Source organism: Talpa occidentalis, unplaced genomic scaffold (genome assembly GCF_014898055.3).
Source record: "Talpa occidentalis isolate TD23 unplaced genomic scaffold, MPIMG_talOcc4v2.1 talOcc4.5, whole genome shotgun sequence".
In the NCBI taxonomy this organism is placed as follows: domain Eukaryota; kingdom Metazoa; phylum Chordata; class Mammalia; order Eulipotyphla; family Talpidae; genus Talpa; species Talpa occidentalis.
This window is the reverse complement of record NW_023604861.1, coordinates 125,815,714-125,841,883: the sequence shown is the minus strand read 5'-3', so window position 1 is coordinate 125,841,883 and position 26,170 is coordinate 125,815,714. Positions and strand designations below refer to the sequence as shown.

Genomic DNA, 26,170 nt, shown 5'->3' with positions numbered 1-26,170 from the left:
ACGTGCGGGGCAGAGGGAAGGCATGAGCCAGGAGTGTGGAGACCCGGGTTCTGCTCCCAAACTTGGGGCAAATCCCTTCACCACCCTGGGCCTCAGTTTCTCCATCTTGCAGAGATTGGACTAGGTGTTTTTAAGATCTCTTGTGCTTCAAACGGCTTTGTGATTTTTATGTGCGTAGTCTTGGGCCTTGGACTCAGACTCCCTGGCCTGAGTCACAGAAGCGGCACCAGTGGAGTCTGTTAGGTTGAACTGCAGGACACCGCTGCCTCGGACACCCCCATAGTTTAGGGCCACCTCCAAGCCATTTAAAGCCTTTGGCCTCATTTATCTCACTGTGAAATGAGAAGGAAGCCTACCTCAATGCCTTGTGAGGGCCAAATGTGACAGTCCGGGGGAAATTGTATTGTTACTGTCGTGAGGCCTAAGGGGGTCATTACTGTACCCGAATAGCAGGTTCACTTCCGGGTCTGGGTGTGCACAGTGGTTCCTGAGCTGGCCCCACAGTCAGTGGGGGGGTCTGTCAGCCTCAGGCACCCCCTCAGGGGGGATGCCACATGCCCCGAGGCTCCTGGAACCCACCCATCTGCATACCCAATGGCTGTGTCCTCGCAGCCCCAAGGGAGCCCACGGGCCTGGCCAGGCCCAGAGCTGACCAGTGGGGCAGCCACTCACCAGGCTGGGAGTACACAGTTCCCACGTCCATCTTGAAGGAGCCCACCAGGGTGCCACTGCGCAGCAGGTTCTTGGAGTGAATCACCTTCCAGGCAGAACCCCCGACAGCCAGTCAGGCTGGGAGGGGCTGAGGTTCTGTGGAGCGGGGCCAGGCCCACCCAAGGTGGCACCTTCTTAGTCTTTCTGGGGACCTGGGCTCATAGTTAAGTGGGAGGACTTTTGGCAGTGTGTGTGTGTGGGGTGGAGGTGGGGGCTCACTGAGCATCAGCCCCTCTGGCCTCACTTGTGTTTTGCTGTCTGCCAGGTACGGTGCCAGTAGGTGGACACTATACAAAGGTACCCGCTGAAGAGGCGAGAAGGCCCCAGAGTCAGCCTGTGCCCTCTTGCCCAGTTTGGGGTCCAGGCACGGTTGTCTTTTTGTGGGTGGCCACACAGAGGGGTGCCTTGCAGATCTGCACAAGGTACAGTTGCAGCTGGTGGCCCTGTCACCGACTCACCGAGATCTTGATGATCTTGTCGAACATGATGTCAGGAGAGACGTGGAAGTCGAAGACGAAGTACTAGAGAGGGGAAGGATGCAGACTTGTCACCTGGCGGTCAGTGGCTGCCAGCCTAGGGCAGTGCTGGGCCCTTCCCTCCCAGCAGTGCCTGTCTGCACCCTGGGCCACTTCCCCTGAACCCCAAATTCTTCAGATGAGCAGCAGAGTCAACTACTGGTCCTCTCTGAGCCCGGGCAGGTGGGAGCTGTGTAACCTTGAGCTGTGTGACCTTGACTGTCTGCCTCCCAGCTTCCTGCGGTGTAAATGGGGAGGAGGGCACCCACTCAGCCTTGATATGGGCCTGATGACCCACAAGGTGTGGGGAGATGCCCCGCAGTGACTCGAGCCACACAGACAATGCCACGAAACCACAGTGCTGCTCAGAGACACGTCCCAACTTCAGAGATGCTGAAATGTGAGATGAGGTTGCCCTTAGGGCTGAGGAAAGACGGGGAGGAAATCTGGAGCCATGGGTGGGAGCTGCCGCATTTCTCGTGGCTTGGTGCGTGGGTGCTTGGTGCGTGGGTGCGGGGCAGAGGGCAGAGAGGGACAGGGAGAGCTCGTGGGCAGGGAGAAGGAAGAAATGGTGCCAGAGTGCTTAGGCAGAATGTCTGAGGAGGCTCTGTCCCCACGCCTGGAGGCTCACCCTGAGCACTGAGGCGCAAGAGCTGGCCTTAGACCGATAGGCGGGCCAGTCCCTTCCTTTCCCGAGCCTCAGTCTGATGTGGGGTAGGGGCCACCATGTTGAACTGCCACAGGGTCACCATGCACAGGGGAATGCCAGGGATGTGAACTTCAGATTGTTCTGGGAGGGCAAAGATCATCACACACAGACAGGCCCGGAGGCAGGAAAGGCCAGGCCTGGAGCTGTGCCAGCTGGCTCAGCTAGACTTCGGAGCTGTCTACGGGTATATTCCTGTGCTTCTGAAGCTTATTTTCCTCTTTGTAATCACTCAGAAATCTGCTCAGTCACGTTGGTGACTGTTCTCACCTCCCTCTATTATGATGATGGAGCCTCAGGGAGGTTCTCACCCACTCAGAGAATTAGCCAGAGGCAGTACGCCCAGGGAGGGGGATAGACTTCAAGGAAGAGGAGTAGAGCATGGAGAAAGAAGAAAAGAAAGGGAAAGAAAGCGCTAGCGTTCCTGGGGGCCAGGAGATCATGGGAAGTAAGTTCAGGGGGGTCGCTTAGTGGTGTTTCTCAAAGGGGGGGGTCTGATTTTAACCCCTGGGGAACATTTAACCCCTGGCAGCAATGTCTGGAAACATTTTCAGTGCTACAGCTGGGCGGGGCATTGCAGCTGGCATTGAGCATGTAGATCTAGAAGCCAGGGATGCTGCCACCACCCTACATTGCATAGGACAGTCTCTTCCAGCAAAGAACTTTCTGGATTAACTAGCCAAAAGGCTCAATTTGGAAATTTTGGTTTAGAAGAAACAGAAACTGAACAAATCAATTTGGGATTGTAAAAAAGAACAAAAATGTAACCAGGAACAAATTTAAGATGGCCCAGAGAGAAGTAGAATAAATTATAAATGGAGGTTAGACAGTGGTTTGTAGGCTGGAACCAGGAGACAGCCTGTTAGGCAGACACTGTCACCTTGCAGCCCCATGTCACCAAGCGTGGTCCTGGTGCTTGGCAGTTGTTTTTTTTGGAGAAGCAGCCCTTCAGCAGAGTACCACCCAGCCCGCCAGCACATGCCAGGCTCTGAGTGGGGCCACAGCAGAGCAGTCTGGAGGCCTCCAGGCTACGAGGGAGACGACACCCGAAGGATGAACAGCAATTCAGGGACATTATTGTCATGGAGAAAGGAGTGCGCTGATCTCTAACCTAGAGTGCAGGGAAAGCTGCTCAGTGGAAGGATATCTTAGCTGGGTCCCGTAGGGTGGGTAGGAGTTTGCCAGGAATCCAGAGTGGGGAAAGCAGCTCTATTTGCTGGGGAAAGAGGGTGCAATCTGAATGAAACCTGAGGTGCAGGGCCTGGTGCAAGGTGAGTCCTCCTGTCAGCCACTTGTGGCTTTGCCACTATCAGATAACCATGGGAGGCCAAGGGTGCCTGCCTCCGCATGCCTCAGGGGAAAATACATGCTTATCAGAGGCTTTTCCACGCAGGGATGTTTCCTGACTTAACTCAGAGATGCAGAGTCTGAATTTCCTGACTCCCCAGGAGGCTGCCACACAGGGCTGGGTGGGAGTGGGGTGTTCCTGAGTGTCCCAGTCCTGTGAGCTGTGGCACCTGGGTTTTCTTCATGGAGGTACACAGCTGCCTCAGAGATGGCCTCCCCCAAGTCGCAGAGGGCACCTCAGCCCTCCCCACTCCTCAGGACAGAGCTGCCCTCCTTGGGTCAACCTGGCAGCCCACACTACCTGGAGCTATGCGGGGAGGCAGACTAGTGAGGTCAGTGACTTCCGGGTTGCTCCAATGTGTGCTCAGACATTTGAGGGAGATAAGTGCTGATAAAGACTGGCTCCCCTCTGGAGCCCAGGGGTCAAGGTGTTGTGTCTGGTGGGGAGGAAGGCATCCAAAAATAGCAGACAGAGCTCTGAGCCGATGTCAGGTGGGCTGGGCCCTGATTCCTCAACCCCTTTGTGATCTGGGGCAAGGCCCTGCCCATGTCATGTCCTCAGTCTCTTCTGCTGTAAGATGGGGAGATAGAACTAAATGGTCCCTGAGGGTCTATGACCTTGTTGTGACCCCAAAAGGCTACAAAGAATGGGGCTATACCAGGCCTTTTCTCTCTCACATCCTGAGAGTCAAGCCAGTGCCCTGGAAGGAGCCCCACAGGACTCCTCCAGCACCCATGACGCAGCTGAGCAGAGAGGGTGAGCACAGAACCCCAGATTCTGACACTTTCCCCAGGAGCGCCATTGTCCCCTTGTGTGTCATGGGTTAATGGTGACAACCCCAATAGTAGTGAGTTGGAAAAGGGGTGCCCCTCAGTCACTTAGAAGAGTAACTGGCAGTGGTCAGGGCTCGCTCAGGGGCCGATGCCCTAATGGGCCAGGGCTGGAATGAGGCAGCACTGTGCAGGGACTGCAGGTCCACTCAAGAAACTGGGGGAGGGGGAAGGCTGTCAGGGAGGCTGGTCTTTTTAGATGGATGTCAGGCTGGGCTCTAGACTCGGGCTTCAGAGGATGGAAGTGCATGTCGGTGTGCACGGGGGTGTGACAGCGTGGGCCCAGGTCACCCCTGCTAGTAGCCCTTTGTGCCCCTTCACTCCCTCCTGCTCCTCCTGTTGGGCCTGCGTGGGACTGGGGCCCTGCGTCGTGCCGCATTTTGGGAGGCTCCTTTCCCAATCTCAGACCCCGGGCCACTGACCTCATTGTAATAGGGGCAGTTCGTGGACTCCTTCATGGACGTGTACTTCTTGTCGTCACCCACCTCCACGCACACCACAGGGTCCATGTTCAAGCCCACCAGCTGCCGAGCCTCGATCACTGTGATGCTGACCTGGGGGCAGGAGAGAGGGTGCCAGAGGGAAAACCACGTGAGCCTGGGTCTGGGCCTGCTGGAGTCAGTGGGAACACTGGAAGGTCCCTGGAGCTGCAGGTGGCCCTGGCTCTTTCCCTGCAGGTGGCCCTGGTCTCATTTCTAAAGGAGGGTCTGGGCTGGATAACCTCTAAGTCAGTGTGAATTAGGCCACACTCCAGAAAACCCCTCCAATTTCAGGGGTGGGGTTGAGCTGTCAGTAATTTTAAAGGCCCCAGAGGCTCTGAACTGTGCCCAGCACGGATGGCTAGGCCCTGCAGAGGGCTGCAAACCCGCTTTCCAGGTATCATGCACTCGGCAATCAAGCTTTTTAAGTCTCTGTTAATGTGCATTTAATTTCCAGCTCTGGCATTTCTCATCTAAACTCTGCAGGCCTCTGATATGTCTATGTCTATCTGGGGTGTGGTTCCCCTTCCCGTAGTCCTGTGCCCTTTTGCTTAATTTTGTTGTTGTTTGAATGTCTGGGTGGCTCTGGTGTCCACCCGGCTCCCTGGGCTTGGTGCCTGTTGTTTGTGGGCTTCTGAGTATTTCCAGAGTCTCCCAGGTCTCCTACTATGCTGGGGAGCCCTTTTTCAGCTGTTCCTTCATTCAACAAATATTTGCATATTTACACAAATACACGCAAATGATTTGAGAGAGGTGTGTGTGTGTGTGTGTGTGTGTGTGTGTGTGTGTGTGAGGGGGATGTGGGTGGGTGTGGGAATGTGGGTGTGTGCACTTTTCCTGAATCCTCATATTTAAGCCATCACCTCTTGCTTTGGATTTGGAGGTGTCAGTCCCCCCTCCAGCAGTCATGATAAAGAGGCCCAGACTTGGGGCTGCTGCCCTGGTCTTGAGCCCCAGACCTGCCACATTCTCAACTGTGACAGCAGATGACCACGTCAGCTCACTGAGCCTCAATTTTCTCAGCTATAGTGGAGACCCTGTGTGAAAACCAACAAGTTTTCTGAGGGGTGAGATAACGTGCATGAAAGTGCTTCTTAGAGAACAGCAAGCTCTAAAACATGCGAGCTCTTGTCATGAACGGCTTCTCAGATAGGATAGTTGGTGAGGGCTCCCCAGCTCTGTGGGGCAAATAAGACGCTCACAATTGTTTCAGCTGACTTGTCAACTTGCGTTTTAACAAAACAACCTTCCTAAGCTGGAGTTAGCATTCACCTCAGCACATTCTTCTAATGAAACTGCGTTGTTCTTTATGCTTCTTATCTTGGAGACTGGGTATTTTAATTGCTGGGCTTTGATGCAACTTCTAAGTAGAATTTTACTCAAGAGAATTATTTTCCCTTTTCATTAAAAAATAACCAATAAAAGTCCATCCACTGTATCCATCAATGACTTATAAATCTTCTGAGGGTCCAGAAAAATCTACACATCAGAAAACTAATGATGTTAAGAAAAGTAGCAACTCTGATGCCAATGAGAATGTTGAAGGGAAAGACAACTAGAGATGGGAAACCAGCACTTCCTAATTGGGGTAACACTGGGACCCTGGCTGTTGCAAGCATCTCTGTTTCCAGCTTGAAGCACCAAAGAGAAGAGCTCAGCATCAGGAGGAGAGTAAACAGACACTAAACGTCCTTCCAGAATATTCTCTGTGTAGTAGTTTATATATTTTTAACCTCTATGAAATATTTTATATAAAAAAAATCCATGCTTTTTCCCCACCAATAATCCATACCCTTCTCCAAAATAAAATAAAATAAAATAAAATAAAATAAAATAAAATAAAATAAAATAAAGGCTTTCTATAACTCATGATTGGGAAGTAGACCAACACAGCTTTGGTATAATAAGGTTCAGCAGACATGTCATCAGGAAATTAACTTTTTCAATGTGAGCGGTTGGTTGGTTTTTGTCTTCTGACCAGTGGCCTGACCATGATGATATTCTTTTGTTCCAGTTTCTTTTCAGGAACCAAAGTTTCTACTTTCCCTCACCGAGTGGAGCCAGCAATGGCAGACAACCCTGGTTGGAAGCTCTGACACCCAAGAGGTAGGAAGTGGAAAGGATAGGAGGGCAAAGAGGGATCTGGGTGCGGGAAGAAGCTCCAGAGGGCTCTGTTTGCTGGTTGAGGGGTGACCTCAAGGGGAATCCTGAAAATGCAGGATTGACGTCACTGCATGGTGTTGCTGGGTGGGGGATGCCATCCCTGCTGCCCACCCCCCGCCCCAGGGCTTAATGTGGAGAAGTTGTAACAGTTGGATTTGAAATTGAAGTAAATCTGAGGGAGGGGATCAGTCATTCTTTCCTTTCCCTGCACCACCATCAGCGGGGCACTTGGTTTATTCAGGGTGCATGATGAAGAGGCAAATAGAGCCACAAAGGGACCCACTCGCCAGCAGGTGGGGGAGACAGTTGACTGTTGCACCCTCTCCTTCCAAGATAAAGGATGTCAGGCCAGGCGGCTGTGTGAAAGCCGTCACAGGGAACAACACCAAGGGGAACCCTACACCTCTGTCTTGGAGAACCAAAGAGCAGTGGTGCTTTGTGACCTGCTTCTGAAGGATCTGATCATGTTGCAAGAATGCCAGCTGGGAGCTGGGGTGAGGGTGGTGGGGCTCCGACCCTGCTCTTCTGAAACGTCCTTTGCCTTCCCTCATCTCCAGAGGTGATGTGGCCATGCTGCACTGTGGGAAGATCCTCGGGGGTGGTGTAGAGGATGGAGTGGAGAGGCAATAAGAGGTCAGGGAGACCAGACAGGAATTGGGTGCAACCCTGAAGTCGAAGTTAGGGGTGCAGGGTCAGTGGAGATGACATGGAGGTGAAAACTGGAGAGATGTCAGAGGTAAAAATGTATTCGTCTTGGTGGCAGAAACAGAGGGCAAGGAACAGACTGAAGACTCCAGAAGCATCTCTGAGCTTGCAGGGGAAACCCCCACAGTCCCAGGGAGGAGACTGTGGCATCTTGTTTTTGAGATGCCAGTATTCAGGAAAGGGTTTACTCATTGCATATGTTCTAAACAGAACACAGAGCTGGGTATGCCTTTGCCTTTCCACTGCTGGACTTTCTCTCAGTACCACCCAACTTTCAGGATGGTTCTGGGCCCTCGGGAGCCCAGAGGTCAGCTAAGTTCCCTCGCATCTCACCTTCTGAGGTCTTTCTAACTCAGCAAAACCAAGTTCTCCAAGAGAGTCAAGTCCCTTCTGGTAGGCTTTCTTGCATTATCTGTTGCATTTATTGGAAGCAAGAATCACTTCACATTTGCTTCTTCATAGTTCTCACTCAAAGTGTGTTACACTTGCAGCTGAGATGTGGATGAACGAGTCAGGAAATACTGTGTTATCAGGTTAAGTCCAACAACTTTTTTGGTTCAATTCAAACTGTTTACAAATCTCGGAGGAAAACTGTCTGGTTTACTTAGTAAAAGTCTCTGAGAGGAAGCAGTTCGAAACAGTATTTGGAAACACGCAGCAGGGCGTAAGCTAAAGGTGAATGGGGTCCAGACTGTCTGTAAGGCTTAACTGGAGAGAAATTATTGACTGTGTGCCAGGACAAACTTGGGCTTGAACCCTGGCCTTATCTTTGAATAACTGTGACCAGGGGCAAGCTCCCCCCTCCTGGGTGTCAGCTTCTCGCCTGTGAGATGCAGTAACTCCTACATTTGGAGGTTGTACCGTCACACTAATACGAAACACACCTGCTGCTGCTCCGAGCAGTGCCCGGCACATAGTGAGCCTTCAACGAACAACAGTCATAGTAACAGCACAACAAAGTCTGTTTTCTGTGACTGGCTGGTGCTCTTGCAGAGGGAACGTATCTGACCGTGGGGTCTTTGTTCGTTAGGGTTTTCCTGTTCTCAGCGCAAGAGCAGAAAGCCCCGAGCCCATCCCCTGCAGTAGGCCTCAGTTAGGACTGTGTCTCGGTTCTGGCAGAGAGGTGAGGGGTGGCATTCCCACACCTCCTAGGAGCCCAACCACCGAGGTTGTCTAAAGCCACGGGCAGGGCCGCTTGACCCCCCTGGAGCCATTTTTCCAGCACCCAGGAAGATGGCCGTGGGCTGAATGAAAACATACTGAACTGAGAATTAAGGGAGACTAGGTGTGTCCTTCAGTAAACATGGCCAGAAATGCCAGATACAAAGAAAGGTGCCATCTAGCTTGTTCTATCACCACCTGAGTGAGGAGAGTGGGGCTATTCTTAAAGAAGGGGTAATGTGCACAGGGCCTGGGAAGTGGGCATCAGAGATAAAGCTGTAACTGGGAGGAGGGCACACTCAGAGTCTGGCAGCCTGGTATTAGTACTTAGGGTAGAGAGTGCAGTGGCCAACAGGTAGGGTCTCCTGGAGGCTTGTCCCCCTGAGCAGTCAACATACACATTCAGTGCTAGGAAGGCCCAGCAGTTTTTTAATTTAAAACATGTCTCAGCCCCAAGGGAAGTTCTAAAGTAATGGATGGTCTCTGGGTTCTTTCCGCTTCCTGTTTATAAGTAGGTATCAGGTGCTTTGGGCCTGTACATTAGTCTATTATGAGTTGTTTTAGTGTAACTCAGTCTCTCAGGCTCTGATTAGTTCTGGAGAGAAAAGACTGAAGGTGTAGCTTTGCAAAGAAGGATCAGGCCCCCCAAGATGGAAGGGCAGTACTGGGGTACAGTCACCCTGTTTGGCCCTGTCCTAGCAGCAATCAGACAGCTATAAATTTCTATCTCAGACACGTGGTCTCCAATTTTAGAAACGTACAAACAAAAAATTAAGTGTTAGTTAAGGAAGATATGGAGAATCAAAAAAAAAAACAAACCAAAAACCCCACACTCATATTCTCACCATCTGTAGATAACCAGGACTGACCTTAGTTCCAGCATTAAAATAATGCAAAACGATTTTTAAAAAATATACCCAAAAACCCCTTTTTAAAGAGGTTCTTATGTTAAGTGTTTGAACTCTCTCTCTCTCTCTCTCTCTCTCTCTCTCTCTTTGTGTTTGTGTGTGTGTGTGTGTTGGTTGTGCTTGGTTTCTTTATGGCTTTTCCAGGCACCTCTTACTTCACGAAGGCCAGGGCTACACAGCCCTGGCTGTGCTCTGGCCAGCACCAGCAATGTTCTCAAACTCTCCTTTGGGTATGTGCATCCCTACGCATGACCTTTTATGAGTGCTTCCCAGGCATAAGCTTACTTTGGGAACTTATACTCAGCTTGTGGTTCTGTATGACCCTTGATCCATGCCCCCACAGAGCTATCATGCACGTCTGACCAGACGCTCCCCACCCCAACTAGAGCAGAGTCTGAAAGGTGTGAGTCTCCAGGTGCCCCACCTACCTGGTAATCCATGGGCCGCCCTGCACTTGGCTCCATCTTAATGTCTGGCTTGGATCTGAGGAGCAGAATGTACTGTCAGGTCTGGTCTAAGGGGACTGCTTGCAGCAGGGAGGAGGTGGGCTTTGCTTAGAACTTGAAGAAGGACAGGAGGACAAAATCACAGTCCTCAAACACTCTAGGCCTACTAGATAGATGGGGATTATTGGTTCTTAGAGGCCCCAACAGAGAGGACTAACCAAAGGCAGAAGTAACAGGAAACAGAGATTAAACCAAGAGGCTCCAGTGCAGCTGGCACTCTGTGAGTCGCCTGGGCCTGGCGATGTTCAGTTACCTAGGGACAGGTCTGCAGCTACTGTGCTCTGCCTTTGCAGGAGAGAGGTGAGAGCAAAGGGGCGGCATTAAGAAGAAGCAATCCGTGGGCTCTGATGCTCTCTTTTCAAATTCCAAACATGACAAGCTGGGTCCTCCCTGATGGGGTAGAGATACATGGGGCTGTGGGGCTCCCGCCTACTCACCGCTTGTTGGAGACATTGGTGGTGAGAGCTGTGACGGAAGCTAGAGAGACAGAGTCAGGATCCAGCCCATCCACCAGCCGGATGGCCAGCCGGTCAAGGTCCTCCATCTCCAGCACCGCTGGTTCATCTGGGGAAGAAGCAAACCTGGTTAGGTGGACTGCATGGTGGGACAGTGACTGTGTCTCCTTCCTCCTTTGCTTTAGTACCTACATATTGAACTAATTCCAGGTTTACTTGGTAGCATCTCCATAGAATATTATGGCCTGTATATATGCAGTATTTTCTACCTAATATTATCTGTGATTTTCATTGATAGTATATCTGGTATTGCTTTTATATCTTTTATATTTTAATTGAATGTGATGCTTTCATTATCATTACTTTATTAAGCACTGGATATTTTTGTAGAAGAAGGAAGGGAATAAAGAATCCATTCTCATGTACCTCTGGTAACAGTGCTATGGTTTACTGAGGGTCTACTGTGTGCCAGACACCGGTGTTGCAGAACACTCCAGTCTCCTAGGGCCCACCCTCTCCACCAGAGAGAGGGCTCGGGGAAAGGTAGAATGGTGATAGCTGCCCTTGAGCGTTCTCTGGACTCTGGATCCCCCCCAGAAACGGGAAATTGGCCAAACAACAAAAAGGGAATTTTTTTTTTTGTTATTCCCTCCACTAATTCAAAAAAGGTACTGTTTTGTATGGAGAAAAAAGATGGCAGGCTGAGCCTTTCAGAAACTGAGCGGGCTCTGCTCAGTTCTGGGACAGACCCTCTCCCAGACCCCACCCCAGACACCGACCCCCACCCCGATGCCTGCCCAAGGCCCACTGTCACCTGGGCCCCTGCACCAGCCCCTGGGAAGTGAGGCTCCGCCCAGGTGGCCCCGCCCGCCAATCATAGGCGAGCCTTCTGGGCGCCGCCCACTGGGGGCGGGGCTTGGTGGTGTCGGGGCCCAGGGCCCCCGGGGACCGCTGTGGTCAGCGCACACGCCGGTACCTTGTCTCTGGGGCTCCTCCTTGTGGGGCCGGTTCTTGCCGAGCTTCATGGCGGAGAACACGCTCCTCCCGGCTCTGCGCGGGGCACCCGAAACAGGTAGAGGGAGGTGGACACAGGAAGACACAGACACAGGGAGGCAGAGCCCGAGAGAAGCGTCAGGGACGCGGGCTCCACCCCAGCCCTCCCCTGCGGGCCTGGGATGCAGCAGGGCCGTTGAGCATCCCCCACCAGGGCCACAGGGCGAAGGAAACCCCACCTCTCCCTCCCCCAGGCTCAGGGCCCTGAGGAGCAGAGAAGGTTGCCCTCGCTGGAAAGAGCACTTCTGACTGGAAGCCCCCCGGGGCCCTGGGCGGATCCCAGCCCCCCTCAGTCCAGTCTTCTCAGAGCTCCTCGCTCTGCCAGCACCCAAGCTAGTCCTCCCTGCCGCTGGAGCTCAGCTGGGTGGAAAGAAAACCAGACGGAGAGAAAGCATCAGAACACAAGGTCAGGGACAGGACTCGGCGACAGAGACCGAGGAGGGGTGCGAGGTGTGGTTGAAACTAGCTGCCCAGCTCGCAGATGGCCGTGGTGCTCAGAGCCCGCCTTGCCTTGCCCATCCCCTCCTCGCCTTGGCACTCTCCTTGTCCCCAAGGACAAGATAGGTCCTTTCCTACCTGTCTTTGGTCCTGGCTTTGCTCCCTCTACCTGTCCCCTCTCACTGCCAAATCCCCCAGCCTTCAACCCCCAGGAACATATGGCAGACTCCATAGTTCCTACCTCTTCCTCCGGCTTGATGTGGCCTTGTGCCCTCGGGCGAAGGACCTTGCAGTCAGGGGGGCTGAGGGAAGGGGGCAGGGATCCTCCCTCTCCAGTGGTGTCCCGCAGCCGATCCTGTGGTCCCCGGTGCCAGGAGGGACCAGGAGTAGGATCAGCAGGGGTGACGCGTGGTATTCCCTTACCCCATCAATATTGCATGCCTGGATACCTGACTCTCCTCTTCCCATTCTCCCTCCCCCCAGGCGTGGCTCTGTCATCCCGTAGGCCCAGGTGGGATAAGATACAGGTTCCAACTCTGAGCTCACCTTCGGGGAGCCTACACATCGTTGGGTCATGCATTCTCATGGGGAGGCATGAAATGGTTCCCAAGACCCACTGCTCTTTACACTGGGGAGTGTGAGCTTGGGGAAAACCTTTCTGTCACCGTAGAGATGACTCCTCTACTTGGGAGTGTGAGCCAAACTCATCCCCCAAGTCTGGCCCTGTCCAAACCCCTGGCCTGTTCTTTACTCTCCATGTGCCTCGTGAGACATGGAGGGGTGTGTCCACAGCCCAGTGAGGGAGCCACCAAGAGGCACCAGTTTAGGAAATACTGGTCATTCATGAGTTCCTAGAAGGCCCTAGGCAGGCGACAGGATGCCCTGCATTAGCCAGCACCATGGACGAGGGAGCCGTGGGACAGGGGGTGCTCTACAAAATAAAAATGGCACCTTTGGAATTACATTTAAAGGGATATAGCCCCCCTTCTAATAAGGGCTATATTGCACACAGCAACCACCAAGAGGATACATGTTATTGAGAAGCATGGGGACCGACGGCTCTCATGCTCTTTGCTCATTTCCTCTTCACAGCAGTCGTGGGAGGGATCATCTGCTTCCCCTTCACCCCTCGAAAGGCTGAGGCTCAGCATGGGACTGAAGCATGAAACATGAGTGTCTGAGGCCAGCGACTCCACTGTGTCCTCCATGCCGGGGCACTGTACTTCTCTGAGTGTGAGCCCCACCCTGGACAGGAATCTCCAGGTAGAAGTGCAGGAATGGGCACGGACCACTCGGTTTGCCAGGGCTGGTGTCCTCTGTGATGAGTCCCATGGACCCAGCCTGTGTTTACTGAGAAGGGGCCCATCCAGAAATAATCTGAGCATCGATGTTCTGGAAGAGACTGCTCTGAGGATGGCAGTACTGTGATGAAACATCGAGCAGGTCAGTGACCCCACGGGACACAGTCGTGTGGGGGTGGAACAGCGCCGTCCTGCCTAGTTTACACCTCACCACCCTGTGGGTTCTCTCTCTGCCTGGTAGCCTTAAGGGCAGGGCCATGGGTAACTGGCACCCTGCAACAGGAAGAGGGGCCGGTGTGGGCCTTACTCTGCTCCCTGCCTCAGTCTTTGGATGGCCCTTCTGCAGCCTCTAGCCTCCCTGCAGTGCCCAGGAGTCTCCTGGAAGGCCGTGCTGGACTTGCAGAGTTACCACTTGGCCACTTCTGGGCAGTGCCATCTTTAGAGTCCCCAGCCCCACTCCATAAATGAACTACATGCTGCACAGGCCCCTCCTCCTGTTTCCCCTGCCCTGGCCTCCCGGACCCCTACCCCAAGTACTCTGAGGCGGCAGGTCCAAGCCATGTGTTGGTTGAAACGCCCTGCCTGGAGAGGCCAGCTGCTGTGCCCCCGAGGCCTGACCTTGCTGCCTGGGGCCCAGACAGGCCTTGGGTCATAAGGAACTGTGACTTTCTGAGGCTGGTCCTGGGGACCCACCCCTGTGAATAAGGGCTGGGACTCCCCATGGGCTGTTATGATCCTCAAGTTCCAAAGCCACTTTATTCCTTAAAACAAACTTATTTGGAAGTAAAGACTTATTTGGAAGTAAACAAACTTATTTGGAAGTAAAGACACCCAACCATTCTCTACCACACCCTGAAGCAATTTGAAGGAGAAACCCTTCTCCTCAAATCCTGAATAGTTTTAAACATGTCAGGGTTCACTGGTGATACCCCTGTGTGCTTGGGGAGATCTCAGAATGATGGTTTCTCTCTTTGGGAAAATGCAAAATGTGTAGGTTGAAAGTAATTCCCAGAATTCTTATGATAGACCCCTGTGCCTGTTTCTCCCAGACCTGCGTTCAGTCCACCCTAAGGGAGGGCAGCAGAGCGTGGCGTCTCTGCCCTTTGTAATCTGCTGGTGGGCGACACACAGAGGTTCCCTGTAGAAAAAGCCTTTTCTGCCCATCGCAGCACCAGTCCCTGGAAAGCACCAGTCCCTGGAAAGCCTGTGTCTCTCAGCAAAGGGTTACCTAGTCAGGGAATTTTGAAGATTATACACTTGTATTAGAGACTTAGTTTTTTCAAAAAGTAACTTGTTGATTAAGTTATCTATATCCTGAGTTTTTAAATTTAATCTGCATTTGTGCTCGTTGGATGCTGCAATTACTAAAGATCGAAGGCAGTGAGAAACAGAGGGGACGAGCCAGAGGCAAGCTGGGTGCAAAACAACTGTGCATCCAAGGGCTCCTTCTCGTGGCTGCATGAGGGCAGGGGACAGAGGGCAGCAGAGGAGGCCTCTCTGCACCTTGGGGGTGCAGGGCCACATTCGGGGCCTCCCTGTGAGGCCTCTGAGGGGGCAGGCCCGTGCCATGTGTCAGAGTGACGCGCACTGCACCTCACACTGCCGCTGGTTTCCAGAGAACAGGCTCTGAAGTTACTGTGCTCATTGTGCGCTCTCTTTTCACTTACGGATCCGATGAATTCTCTGAAGGATGTCATTGTGGTTGGGTGATGGTCCTTGGGGGCTTTGGGAACATTTGCCAAACTAAGTTTCTCGAGCTGGGTGTTTCACAAATTCAGGTCAATATGTTATTCTGGAGGTTATGACTTAGAGGTTGCGGCTGGGATGGGCAGAGTTTGGGCAGACCATGTCTGCCTCCATGGCTCCCGAGTTCAGGCCTCAGGGGCTGGGTTGTGGCGCGCCTGCATTGCTTACAATGGCCAAATTGTCAGAACATGGAGCATATTCTTTAGGAGGGCCTATTTCTCTTATTTTCCTTGCCCCAGGTACAGGCAAGTTCTTAATTGCAGCTTACAGTCATCTTCCCAAGTGCATTGAATTTCAGATGGTTGCGAGTGTCTTTCCACATCTGGACAGGACCTGCTGACCCCTCAGACAAGAACCTGGCTCCAAAGGGCTCTGTTTGCACATGTGCCCAGGGGGCTTGGGAAACCCTATGTATTTAGCCCCTGGTTTGCTGGGGATGCTGACTCCTCAGCTCTCCTGGTGGCATAACCCCTTAGAAGGTTAAGCAAAAAGTATCATGGAATTGATTTTCCATCTTCCCAAACCAGCCTGACTCAGAATCTCCCTTGCTCACAGGGAGCACAGGTTCTTTCAGAGCTCGAGTCTTAAGTTTTCTCACTCATCAGCCCCAGGCCTTGAGCCCTTCCAGCCCCTTGTAGCTCGCCTGTCCCACCTGGGGTCGCCACCGCCTCTCCTCTCCCAGACAAGGAAGCCTTTTGGGGACAGAGAGGTGGTGAGCACTGCCAGAAAGAAGTCCCCGCTCTCTAGCTTTCTGGGGCTTTATGCTCCAGTCACGCTCTCTGGTGGGTCCTCCTGGACTTGTTGGGGAGGCGCCATTGGCTTCTTTTGCCTTTGGTCACATCCTCCTTCACTGGGAAGCCTCCGTCCATGACCACAAGGGTGGGGAGCTGAACAGGGAAGTGGAGGAGAAATCAAGACACTGAAAGGAGGGAGGAGGGAGTGGAAACCAGAGGCCTGGCCACCTGCCGCCCGCATCCTAACACCTCCCTGCCCCTCGCCCCGGGCCGGATGGAGTGACCGCCCTCGCCCTGCCATCTCCAGTGCTGGCTCCCCCGGACAGCCTGTGCTTTCCCCCTGGGACAGACCATTGGCACCCTGTGGGGAGGCGCCTTTGAGCGCGGGCTCTGCCCTGGCCTGGGACACCTACTTGTGTTCGCCATCTCGGCCTCCCTTGGTCTTCTCTCTGCCTTTGCTGAGTGGGGGGAAGAAATGAGGAGACAAGGGGACATGGGTGAGAGGGTGTGGACCAGAGATACTTGCACACTTACCCCTCACCCTGCTGCCCCCACAATCCCTGGGGCCTCCTTGTCCCAGGGACCTCTCACCCCACATCCTATCACTTCAGCACCCCTAAGCCTCCTGGACAGGGATATGCTGACTGGGCTCTGCCTTGGGGCAGGAGGAGAGGGCTTGCAGGAGTGGGGCTGGGTGGCCACGATCCCAATGCGAAGCCCAGGAGAACCTGGCACTGTGGGGCGGAGGGAAGCCTCAGGGTATCAGCTAGTCTCTGTCCCCAGGCCTGGGTCTTGTTATTTCTGAAAGTGGGTTGCAGCTTCCCAGGGAATGCAAGGTTAGGAGAGCCTGGGGCTGGGCCATCTGCTTCTCCCCGCTTTCCAATCCCTCCCACAGAGTGGGGAGCTCCTAGGTTAGAAGGGTCTCTGAGAAGAAAGGGGGCCAGAAGATTCTGGGTGTGTGTCAGTAAGCAACTACCACTCCCAGACTCAGAGCAGGGCAAGAATGGTCTTCTCCTTCTCTAGAGAAGTATCCAGAAAAATCCTCTGGAATATTCTCTCAATGCTTTCCTAATGCTGTGGCAATCAGAATGAAGAAAAGAAAAGGAATAACAATTAGCATTTTTATCCTTCCTCACACTCTGTCCTGGCACAGACATTGTCCTGGTAGATGAAACTCTAGGCCCAGCAGCACAGGGCCTGAAGGCTGGACAGGCCAAGCTTTGGCCACCTAATCTTTCTGTTAGGCAAGCTGGTCTTTCAGTTCTTTCAAACAAGTGAACATTATTCAGGTCTCTAACAAAATCAGCTGAGACCATTGAGAACAGCTCACTGTAGAGACAGGGAGATGGTCTTAGCAGCCCTGCCCTGTGCCTGGCTGTTCTTGATGGCAGGCCAGGCCTGGGCCCCATTGGAATCCTCTGCCCCTGCACTAGCCCTGCTCCAATGAGGTTTCAAGAACTGAGGGCTGAGTGGGAGGTTTACTGGTCCCATTCTCTGAGTCACCAATCCAGGTTTGGGCGGCAGTTTGTCTGTCTAATCTCTGTCTACGTATGCACGCATGCATCTACCCACCCACCAACCAAAAAGATCTGTGTGACCCTAAAAAGTCTGAGAATTATTGCGATGAAAACCAGAATGGGAAGCGTGTTCCCTGGGAGTAGGCAGGGTAGGGCAGTAGGGTGGAATTTGTGTACTTGAATACTAATAGGAGAGGCTCTTTTCTCCTTCCCTTTGGGCTTTGCTTTGAACTTGCCAGAGGTGTTAGGTGGGCCTGTTGGGGGACTTCTCAGGCACACAGCCGAACAGGGCACAGCAGGTGCCTGCAACCTGGGCATAGCACACCATTCACCCCATTCACCCACGTTCCAGGCCTCTGTGTCCTCAAGGGCCCACACACAGATGCACACTTTGAGTGTGGAAGTGGGCCAGGGAGATGGGAAAAGGACTGTAGAAAATAATACTCTTGTGACTTTGGCTACGAGCACTGTTTCGATGACTACCAACCTTACTAACAACGGCAAGACCCTCTGCTGAGAACTGGCCTCAGCCTGTCATATCTCTGTGTCTCACAGGGTGGATATCATCATCATCCTACTTTCCAAATGGTGGTGCCAAGGCTCAGCTTCCCTTCAGCCACTCAGCAGCAGGTGGACTGGGGTTTGACTTCTGGGCTCTTCTGGCTCTTAGGGGACCTCCTGTGAAGCCCTGGATGGACTTGATTTCCCTCCCAGCATTCTCTCTCTGTTAGCCCCACCCTGGGCCTTGGCTTCTCCTCGTATCTTCCTCAAGCTGCCCTCCCATGCCTCCCTGGTGCTGGGAAAAGCAGCCATGTGGTGAGAGGTTCAATATGGTGGCCTGCTGGGACCCTGGCACTTCCCCTGGGCATTCAATGCTGGGGAACTGGTGGGAGGGGACCCCCAACCTCAGGTGAAGTGGCTCGGTTAGGGAAATGTCTCCTGAGTATCACTTTACCCCGAATCCCTGCCCCTGGCTCCTCTGGGCTGCTTGCCCTGGAGCTCAGCCAGGTGAAGGGAGGTGGGGGAGGGACTGGGATTTGATAAAGCAGAACTCTGGGGGCCAAGCTGGGTGTCCTGACCCCATGCACACCTGCCGATGCACAACTCTGGCTCATGCCCTGTGGCACACACTCCACGCACAGCTCTGTGGGAGAGGTACTTGTGCCCTGCTCCCCCTAACCACAGGCGTAGGAGGGAGGGCGCTGGCCCCCTGGGTCTCCATGGAATGGAAGATGATACATAGGAGAACAAGAAGAGTGCTCCCCCCACCTTTCCCCAGATGAAACCCAGCAGAGAGGCCCAGCAGGAACCTTTATATTCCCAGGACACCAGAAAGTGGAGATGGGTAGCAGAAGGAGGTGGGCCCTGAGGACAGGAGGGACAGGCAGGAGGAGAAAATGAGAAGGAGAGCGGGTAGAAGGGGGCAGAATTCAGGGAATACTCAGGAAAACCCCAATCTCTGTAGTGCAGCTGCAGGATTAAAGCTGGGGCTCTTTTGTCCTTTATAAGATGTGCCTCCCCTACAACCGCATGGCAGCAGACCCAGAAACCAGTGGTGTGTGCCACTCGCTGGCATCATGCGCGTGTGAGTGTGTGCACGCACTGGTGTGTGCATGCATGTGCATTCAAGGGCACGGTCTCCTCTCTCTTCAGGGACGGGGTAGATGTACACTGACATGCAAGGGCCCAGAACCCTGATCCTGTGCCCCTAAGAACAAAACACCACTGGGGTTAGTGATTCACCCCTTCTCTAAGGGGAGGCTGAGCTGAGGTGCACCCTGGGCTTCCTGAGGCCAAATTGCACATGCTGTGCCCTACCAGGCCTGAAGTCCCAAGAAGACGGGCCCCAGGGTGGCCTGGCGATGCTGCCCGTGCCCCTGCTGGCCTGGTGGCCAAGGGCAGCATCTTCGCCCTTATTCCTATTCCTCCCTTCACCAGCTTCTCAGGTCTCTTAAACTTGTATCTGTGTGTTTGGGGGGTGGGGGCGGGGGGAGGGGTTCAGGTGCAAAGAGGAAAAATATTTGCCCAATCCAAAGGTATGCATTCATTCACACTGATTTAGAATGTGTGTCTTTTTCAGAGCAGACACTGCATTCCCTGTACTTGGAAAGGACAGGTGGCAGGAGATTGTTGGGAGATGATTCAAGGGGAGGGGAGCGCCCTCTCCTCTTAAAACCTTCCTGGTCCTTTAGCTGCACCGTGGACTTACCTGCATTCCTCACATTATTCCCAGCCACCCGCCAGCCTAGATTCTATGTCTCTGGCCTCTAAGGACTGCGCAATTGCATTTTCTTCTGGGGGTATGAACAGTGCGTGGGGAGTGGGCAGGACTGCCCAGCCCCTGTCCCCATGTGTGGCAGGACATTTGCAGTGAGACTCTCGACACAAGAGAGGCTGGTCAGAGCAGGGCCTTTGGCTTCCCCCTCTTGGGCCTTCATTGGGTCAAGGTGGAGGCCAGGCTGCCTGGGCCTGGTCTGGGACCAGAAATAGAGAGGAGACAGGCCCCCCTCCTGTCTGTGCCTCCCGTTCTCTGAGGAGAAGGAGGGTAGCCTCTTCCCCGATGTTAGGGCTCAACCTCACAGACTTTGCTTCTCCTGGTCGGGGTGAGGGAGATGCCTGACCCATCAGCCAGGCACAAGTCTCCCTGCTCCCTCCCCAGTGAGCTGCAGAGCCCAGGGCCCTCTTGGGGCACTGCTGCAGAAACCACTGCCCCCCTCTTATGTCCCTTAGAACTCAGCCCTGGACTCTGGGCCAAGACCACCCAGAGGGGCCTTCTGGGGGCCCCAGGGCCCACAGATCCTCCCTGTGTCTTTGGGGGCAGTGGGCAGTCAGAAGGCCCAGCCTGTTACCTGCGGAAGCTCTTCTCTCCTGGCGGCTGGGAGCTGGGGCGGGAGCCGGGGAGCAACCCATCTGTCTCCTGGCTGTCCTTCTCTTCCTCTTGAAGGGACTCATCCCCCAGGAAGTCCCCGTCGTCCCAGGACCCCACCGTGCCATCTGTGGCCTGATACCGGACCACCATGCACAGGCTGGTCTGGAGGGAGAGAGGCGGGGAGTGAGCAGCTGGGGCTGCAACAGCAGCCATGACCCTGTGTGTGCTGCTGCTCGCCGGGGGTCACCGAGAGCTTTTAAACCCCCTCCCATTTTGCAGATGAGAAAACAGAGGCTCGGAAAGACTGACATGCTCAGACTCAGTCAGTTAAGGGGCTCTGACTCCAGATCCTGGAACCCAAAGGGGCGTGGTGGACTCTGAGTCCACTGTATACAGTCAGTGTCTCCAGGGAGTAGACCACCCCCTTGTCTGACCCGGGGCTGCCTGCGAAGCTGAGGGCTGGTCTGCCTGAAATGGGCTGATCACCCCTTACTCCTGATGCTCACTGGAGATGTGAGGGCATGAGGCTGCCCAACGGAGAAGAGCCAGGCCCTGAGTGCCCTCCAAAGGTGTGCGGTCAGCTCTGTCTAGGGGACCGTGCCTCAGAGCAGAGCCTGAGGTCTGGCATCCAGGTCGGTTTATTTCCTTTGTTAAAACGTATTAAGTGCCCAGAGACTGTGCATCACTCCTTGTGCTCGTGTTGAAAGTGCAGGAGGGGATGGGATGAGAGGAATAGAGGTCCCCGCCCCCACGGAACGGCTGGTTAGGAGCAGCCCAGGCCGTGTTCGAAGGTCACGCCCTGGAGCAGCCAGCAGGGCTCATTGTGGCCCTCAGATGATGAGAAGCCTCTTTAGCGATTCCTGAGCAGGCATCCAAACGGAAGGACCTCTCGTGCCCCCTTTGCTCTCCTCTTGCCCATCCCTGCAGGAAGAGCTGCTGTGTCTGCCATTTGACAGCAGACCCTGCTCTGCCCAAGCCAGGCCAGCACCTCTAGGCTGAGCCTGCATGAAGCAGGCCCGTGGGCGACCATGATGGACAAGAGCAGGGGCTCTCGGGCCACACCCACCTTGATGATCGCATTGTTGTCATCGATCAGCGCGTCGGTCACCTCCACGTGGTTTTCCTCCACCACCTTCTGCAGTACCATGCGGAAGGTCCCGATGAGCCTGGGGATGGCAGAGGGGGCGTGGCAGAATGAGGAGCAAGGCTGACCTCCCAAGAAGCTGTCACTGCCTAGGCTGGAGAGAGGGAAGGCTCGCTCCGGCCCCAGGCTGGCCGTGGGGTCGGTGACCTGGAGCCAGGGCTGGTCTGCCAGGGCGGCAAATCCAGGATGTTAGGTGAGCCTCCAGGACTGTGAATGGTTACAGGTGTGAGACTCATCCCTGGGAGCACTCAAGGGCAGTGAGGACCCCCGGGGGGTGTACGCATTGGGGCAGGGGCATGATGGAGCTTGGTGCTTCTCAGACCTAGCCCCTGGAAGCCCCCTCCCAGTTGTAGCTGCATCCTGGCCTCTCCCCCTTGGGCTGTGATTGAGAGAAATACAGGGTTAGGCCAGGGGACCTGGAGCTGCTGCCCCAGTCTCACCTTGCTGCAGAAAATGAGGGGGTGGATGCGTAGCTTCTGCAAGGTGGAGACACTTGACAATGGACTGGGGGCGTGAAAAACACACTGGCCTGTTCATCTCTCTCACTTAGTTTTGTTCTAAATCAGTGGTTCTCAGACTTCAGCCCTAACAGATTCATCAGGAGGGCTTGCTAAGACACAGATGACTGGGACCCACCGCCCAGGTGGCGCTGGGAATGTTTCAGGACTGAGTCGGAGAGGATAAGGGTGGTGCTGACTTGCAGCTTCCAGCTTGTAAATACTCCCGCCATGGCCAAGGTCAAGCTTCCAATGTGAAGCCACTGAACTTGGAGTGGGGACAGATGTGCACATCTGCTCCTGAGGGCCGGGGGTCTGGGCCAGCAGGTGGGGCAGCAGCAACAGAGAATGTGTGTTTTTGACAAGTTTGAGGCGATGCTGATGACACTGAGCACACTTTGGGGAGTCTTGTTCTACTGCTGTCCTTTGCCGACTGCACCTTCAGGCCTGTTAACCCCAGCGGACGCACTAAACCTCCGCGAGGCATCTAGAGGATGCCCAGGTGTAAGGAGGGCGGTGTCCTTGGGATCAGCTATTGATGATGAGTTGGTGCAATGTGACAAGATGCCCCCAGGGGGCAGGAGGTAGCTATTCCCCTGCAGAGAAACGCTCAGAGAAACCCGGTACCTTGGCTTAACTAAAGTCAGTGTCTCAGATCTCAGATTTTGGAGGGACTTGAGACTTGTCCGAGAGGAAGCCCCTCACGCAGTCTCCCTGACATGGCTCTCAAGCCCCTGCTAGACGCCCTGCGATGGGGACGTCACTTCTTCATAACTCCCCTCACAGCTCGTCCATTCTGCCACCGCTTTAATTCCACATAAGAGGAGGTCCTGGCAACCCCCTGCTCTGCACACCCTGGTTCAAGCCCTACACACACAGGCTAAATATCACCCCAACAGGAGGCAGTGTAGACTACAGAAAAACGCTGGAAGACCTAGCTCTGGCCTGCTTGGCCTCCTTGTCTGTAATCTGGCTGCAAATCAGGGGTCTACCTATTGCCCCTGCTCCTCCTGGGTGGGTCATTGTGCCAGGGCTGCAGGGTTGCTCAGGGCAACTGAGGAAGAGGCTGTCATGCCCCATGGACAGCAGGGTCCTGTCCCTGGAACGTGGAGTGCGAGGCTATTCCTTCTGCAGGAAGGAGTGCTGCCCTCCAGGTCAGGAGGTCTGGGATAAGAACTTGGTTCAGTCCTCACCCTGCTGGGTGACCTGGGACAAAGGCCCTCTCTGGGCCTTAGATTCACCCGGGTGGCTAGGTGAGGGGACCTAACTTGTCCTCTGACCACCTCCCTTGTGTGACCCAGCCAGGCCGCAGACACAAAAGGGCAGCCCACAGTGCCCATATACAGTGGCTGGGCAGGTGCAGGATTCCTGGGTAATTAGCCAGCAAGGGGTGGAGGTGGGGGCTCAGGTGCAGGGGGAGGGAGGACACAGACTGACTACAAAAAAGTGGCAACCAGGCACCAGGCCCTGTCAATAATTTATCCCCTGGGAGCTGGTGTCAAGTGCCTCAGGCCTGGCTAGGCCTCCCTTGTGCTCCTGGTTCATGAATTATTCAGGGACCACAGGAGACGGGGTGCCTGCAGCAGGCCATCCCCCATCATGGGCCCTGGGGAGGCCCCAGGACAGGTGGACACCCAGGATAAGTGGACGTACAAGATCCCCTGGGCCTCACAGGGATACCCAAGGTGCCTGAAAGAGGACCTCATTCGAGGCAGGCAGATCGGGGGTCTCCTGGTCCCTGATGAAGACACGCTTCCCTTCTACTAACATCCTGTCCTGGGAAACCCCAGAAGCGGTGGGTGAGGGGCAGTTTCTAAGCTGCCTCTAGAACAAATCCCTTTCTCTGAGATGGATGGTGATGGGATCAAGCCCATAGGTTCCAGTTCTCATACCAGCTGCCTTTACTTCAGTTTCCCCAAATGACTCAGTCATGCGACTCAGCTCTCACCCTGGAGTGCTCTGAACTCTCCAGAGAAGAAGGGCCACTGGGATTCCTGCTCCCAGACCTGCCCACCCTGTCAACTCTGCCTCCTGACCCACAGGGCATTTACTCATCCCCTCACACCACAGACAAAGGGGTCTGCTGGTGCCAGCACCTCTTCCCCCGGCGCCCCGCCATGCAGCAAGAGAGGCTTGGCTGGTAGCTAAGCCCAGTGCGAGCCCCAGAGGTTTGCCCTCACTCAGCTGCCCTGTGAGAAAGACGGGTCACTGAGCCTCGCCTCGCTGGGCGTGGAGGGCTGTGACCTCGCATGGAGGGCTGTGACCTCAGCCGCCTCCCTGGCCTGGTCCAGGCAGACACCAGGGGGGTCTTTTCTAAGGTTCTGAGAAACAGAGCCACAGTTCCACCTGACTCAAGCACTCGCCTTCTATCCCCTAGCTGTGTGTGTGGGGGGGCCCTCTGCTCGCCACTCCTTTTTTCCATTCCAGCTCCACAGTCAAATTGGATCTCCAGCCAGGAAGATACCCACATGGCCCAGCAGACCTCTCCTGTCTCGCCCGCTGCTCCCCTCAGCAGTGTATTTCAGTTGATCTGCCTGTTCTGCTCCCCGCTCTATCTCTGGTGAATCCTCTCACCCCCTGCACCTCTGGCCTGTGCCTCAGTTCTTGTATGCATAAATATCTTTAAGGAAAAAAAAAGAAAACTAATGTAGTCTTGAATGTCAGTATAGTCACTGTCATGGTAGTCAGTTTCCCAAACAATTTAACAAACGCTTCTGATTTGTTCATTATAGGAGTTTTGATGCTTGCAGGGTGCTGCCAACATTTCGGTGTTGGGGCTAGCGGCTTTCATTGCCAAGGATTTTCCAGTCTTTCCCCCATCCTTGGTTTCTACCTTCACTGCTCATTCACTCTGGTTTCTGAGAGCTCAGGATTCGGAAGGGGGAGAAAGACAGGTATTGGAACCCCAGCCCCCCACTGTCTACCCATGTGGCCTTATGTCCTCTCTGAGTCTCGGTTTCCCCATCTGCACAGAGAGTGGGCCGTGAGATTGTGGAGGAGCCAAACTACATGGGATCCAAGCATTCTGCAGCTTTTATTGGGAGCCTGAAAAATCTCGGCTGAGTGTGGGATGTGGGCATTTTAGCGTTTTTAGGGCAGAGAGGGTTCCTTGGCCCTGCAGGAATATGGGATGTGGCCAGGCTGAAGTTCAGCCATGACCTCCTCTAGCTTGTATAAAGCAGGTGGTTTTGGGACTGAAGGCAGGACTTTATGTTAGTTAGCCACCATTCCATACCGTTCCAGTTCTTCGGAGTTCTGCTTGCCACCCAGAAAGGAACCCCCAGTAGTAACAGTGCTCACATGGTAAGGCAGCCCAAGGACCGGGGCAGGCCTGCAGGCCCTCTGGACCCCACGCTTACTTGTTGCTGAAGACTTTGCTGTAGTTGAAGATCTGAATCTCGAGCATCTCATTGCTGTCAACGCTGCTAGCCACCGGCCACCGGAAGGTCTGGGGACAGAGGGACAGACATGGCCTTAGGTAGAAAGGACGGGGGGAGTGTGGGGAGTGGGGGTCCTTAGTAAGGGGGCCCTCACATTGGCCCTGCACTCCGCAGGGACAAAGTTCCCTCCTGGAACGTCCAGCGTGGGTATCGCGGCCCACTCCTCTGCAGAGGCCTGGCAACCAGCCCAAGGCCAGGGCGCAGAGGGGAGGAAGGTGGAAGAGCTTTCGGCAGACAGGACCTCTGAGTCTCGGCTCAGTTCTCCTCCCACCACTTCACAGGGGCCTTCCCATACTGGGGGGCCCTTGTGAATGGGTGTTGCCACCAGGGTGGGGCAGGCTCCAGGGCAAGGTTTTCGGACTCTGAGCTTGGTCTTTGCTCAGTGCGAGTGGAGATGTAAGATTCCGGTTCACTCCTGTTAGGGTCGTTCTGACCAATTCAAGCTCTGTCTTGAGTGATGGCCTCAGACTCCCCCATTCAGGTCACTCCTGGCCTCATGCATCACACTGGCCATGGGAACATTGGAGACAGATTTTAGCTGTTAAGTGAAGTGTGACGGGGTAGGCCCACGGACCGCCCGTCTCCCACCCACCATCTCTAGGTTACCCTCACCACTTCTGTCTGAACCAATAATAACGTAAATAGGAAGTTGAGTGGGACTTTTCCTGACTCCCTAGAAATGGCAACAAGGGCCCAAAATAGGGGTCAAAGGTGCCAAGTACCCCATCCCTTAAAAGAGATCTGCCAACAGTTGCTACCAGGTGAGGGGCGCACCTCCCTCGGGGCTTCCTCAGAGGCCTGCCACCCCCAACCTTCCCTCAACCCTCCTCCCGGGAATGAGAAAGAAGATGGGGGCTGGGGGGACAGTGAAAAGCATCACATCCGGGCACTTTCCTGGGAGATGAGCTCCAGGCTGAGGCACACACGGGTGGGGTGGGGGGGTG

The 26,170-nt window shown here is 54.4% G+C and overlaps 1 protein-coding gene across 2 annotated transcripts in view; it reads right to left on the bottom strand.

Moving 5' to 3' along the window:
* Positions 1-26,170, bottom strand: part of OTOF (otoferlin) — a 77,604-nt gene that overhangs the window by 23,253 nt on the left and 28,181 nt on the right. Inside the window, exons 3-12 of one of the 2 annotated variants that reach the window (XM_037528390.2) lie at positions 25,146-25,234; positions 21,212-21,311; positions 20,126-20,307; positions 16,173-16,217; positions 11,464-11,537; positions 10,470-10,596; positions 9,955-10,009; positions 4,533-4,664; positions 1,170-1,232; positions 673-757 (exon numbers count right to left, since the gene is read on the bottom strand). In XM_037528390.2, the coding sequence (XP_037384287.1) occupies positions 673-757; positions 1,170-1,232; positions 4,533-4,664; positions 9,955-10,009; positions 10,470-10,596; positions 11,464-11,537; positions 16,173-16,217; positions 20,126-20,307; positions 21,212-21,311; positions 25,146-25,234 (952 nt within the window). The remainder of the gene's footprint in view (positions 1-672; positions 758-1,169; positions 1,233-4,532; positions 4,665-9,954; positions 10,010-10,469; positions 10,597-11,463; positions 11,538-16,172; positions 16,218-20,125; positions 20,308-21,211; positions 21,312-25,145; positions 25,235-26,170) is intronic. The other variant, XM_037528388.2, reaches the window with a different exon arrangement.